At 38.4% G+C, this 2,992-nt stretch overlaps 1 protein-coding gene across 1 annotated transcript; it reads right to left on the reverse strand.

Annotated features, from left to right (window-relative positions):
• Positions 1–236: 236 nt before the first annotated feature.
• Positions 237–1,080, reverse strand: LOC149161017 (uncharacterized). Its single transcript, XM_089434754.1, has one exon. It carries the CDS (start codon positions 738–740, stop codon positions 237–239), a length of 504 nt encoding a protein of 167 aa, XP_089290880.1. The 5' UTR covers positions 741–1,080.
• Positions 1,081–2,992: the final 1,912 nt, after the last annotated feature.

Raw genomic sequence — 2,992 nt, forward strand, 5'->3', positions numbered from 1 at the left:
GGTTGTATTTGCACATGGCTGTATTTCTTTTCAATGTATTGTTAGAATTTGCTTAACATTCCCTCTCTTTTTTGGGCCGAATATTTTGTGAGTTTGCATCTGTCTCTTTTAGGTGATACAAAGCCACAATAAAATGAAACCCTAAACAATCCCTCAACTACTGATACATTTAGTATGATATATTTTATTAAAAAAATAGTGAAGACATATGAATTACACCTTATCACTCTCCTGATTTATTGGAGAACAACCTCTTCCACAGTTCTTGGAAGAGAAAGAAACAGGGATGTATAAGAAGTTGTATAAGAAGTTGTTGCGGTGTCCAAGAAGTAGAGGGTGAAAATCATAATACAACAGCACAGAAACATGGGAATGGGGCCGAACGTCCAGAGAAAAAGAGGGAAGGAGAAGTAGAAAGCCCTGAGACCCAAAGACCAAAAATAGCTCGCTCTATTCAACGCTTGGCTCACATAGCACTGCGAGTGCCCTTCCCCGGGTTTGCTAAGGGGCACATTTATGAGAAAGCTGACAAGGCTATAGTACCTAATGGACTGAACATTGAACAGAAATGCTATCAGAAAACAAACAAGAATGGCGAAATACTTGACAGAAGACCCCATTCTGCTGTCATCTCCGTATATAAAAGCAGCGGCCACGCCCCCCCATCCAGAGCTGCCGACCAGGATGCCGATGAGCGAACTGAGAGTGATGGCCGTGGATGCAAGAAGAGTGGAGGCCATTATGTTGTTCCGCAGGGTTTGAACTGCCAGCACACCGTTCTTGATTCCATCCTGCAAAAATGAAAACAAAAATCAAGAACCAACACTATAGCCTCGCAATCCAAACCAGTGAAGGGGGAATATGAAGGAATTGACTTACCGCCATTACTGTATCGACCCAATTTCTCGGTTGAGGGCATTTAGTCCGATCACAGTGGTGGTGGGATGGCGTTTTATTCTGTATAGAAGCCATGCATGGTAGCTGCTCAACAAAAGAAGGCCTGCAGGGACCAGAGCGAAATCCAAATCGTGCTCTTCGAAACCCATTTTCTGATTTAAAGATGGAGGTGGTTAAATCTCAATCCCAAAAGCTCCGGCAGAAATTGATGTCAACTATATCACAAAGATGTCAACTAATATTGAATGTCAGCTGAATTAAAATTTTAATTAAAAACCACATATATTCGATTTCCATTGTCTCATGGTTTCAAGTGCGCCGATTCTTAAGACAAGGTATTCCGATTCTGTTATCGACTGCGTGGATGGTATTTGATTCTGTTATCGCCCAAGTAAGCTCGGTTCGGATTTTAGGTTTACTTTTATGGCGTGTTTTGTTTCCTTTGTTGATTCGTTTGGATTTGGAAAAATAACTTCAGTGCCCCTCCAGTGGCCCAAAAAAGTCCAATCACACAATCTTTTAACGTTTGAAAATTTAATAAAATCTTGTGAAAGAATATACGCTAAACATTTTCCAGTTTGAGGCTTGATTGTATTATTGAATTTATCAATTATGTATTATTGAATTCACTATGTAATTCACCTCTGAAATGAACTGTATAAAGAAAAACACAGTGTGTGGAATTTGTTATACAAGGTATTCTATTATGTTAATTCTAATGATGGCAAAGAATAAAAATGTACATTCTGCGATACCTTTAGTGGGTCACATCATATGTGAAATATATTAATCTACACAACGTTAGTTGCTCGATTGTTTTCATATGCTTGCTTATCTTTTTTTTAATTTTTTTTTTCATCCAACAGAAAATTCATAATCATTAACAATTTTTGCAAGTAAAAAATAAATCATAACATTCGTTGTAAGTAAAAAAAAATAAAAGAAAAAATTATTGTTTGAGTGGTGATCTTTATGTGTATCTTACCTGCCGAGAAGATTAATGGTCTTTTACAAATCTTACCCAGAGTTTAAGATAGGGTTTTCAGCCCTATCCACCAAGCAATCTGTGCGGAATAAGCCGCTCCGATAATTCACTCGACTGCGTGAACTTCTCGAGACAAGATAAAGATAAAATAGCACACAACGATATATTCTATATTTTTGGAATGAGGAAATTACACGCATATTTATACAAAGAGTAGTCTCAAGATAGGAATTCTATTTTAAACGTACAGTAGTGTGGTTGAGAGATTCTCCTAGGAGAAACTAAATTCCTATTATGTAGAAACAAACTCATTAAATGGAGAATTACAACCATAAACAAGTAGGAATTAATTATTTATAACTCCTCCCCTTAATAACTACTTGTCATGATAGTCAAACCCACCACCATCAAGCGAGTTGCATGCACAAAACCTCCAAGACACAATCTGCCTCCCTCAGACAGATCCACAACTTCTCGGATCTGCCTCCTCTCGCAAATCGCCAAACGAAGATGAGGATTCCCGCGGATCCCCTTCTACTCAGAAAATTAAAAAAACTTCTGAGTCCGAGCCAAGTGTTTTGCAGTCCACCTGCTCAATTGAGCACAAAGCTCTCGTGTACACCTAGCCACAAAGGCACCTCAAGCCACAGAGGCGATTCTGCCACAAAGGCACCTCAAGCCACAGAGGCGATTCTGCCACAAAGAACTCTATAGATGGTTTTTAGCTCACCACCAACCCTCACTTTACAATGACAAAAGATGGTTTCAGGCTGACCATAAACCATTACAAAGTGGTTTTAAGATCACTACGAACTTTAGATACCTTTAAAACTTACGTTTCATTCCACATTTTGAAGTTTCTGGGTACATACAATGACCATTACAACAACTGGTCTTGCTTATAACATGCTAGGAAGTCTATTCCACAAACCACACTGACTCAAACAAACATCTATTTTGTTGTCCATCATAAATGTTGTCGCTGCTTCTTTACCTCCTCTTTTCAATTGTTCATATCATCTTCAACATTATCTTTGTCATCTATCTAATAGTTATCTGGGATTTCCATATTCCACACAAGTGATTCGTTAGAGTAGCCAATTCTATCCA

This window comes from Pinus tabuliformis, chromosome 5_2, assembly GCF_031772625.1.
Source record: "Pinus tabuliformis cultivar Carrire ecotype Pingquan chromosome 5_2, CPIR1, whole genome shotgun sequence".
In the NCBI taxonomy this organism is placed as follows: Eukaryota; Viridiplantae; Streptophyta; class Pinopsida; order Pinales; family Pinaceae; genus Pinus; species Pinus tabuliformis.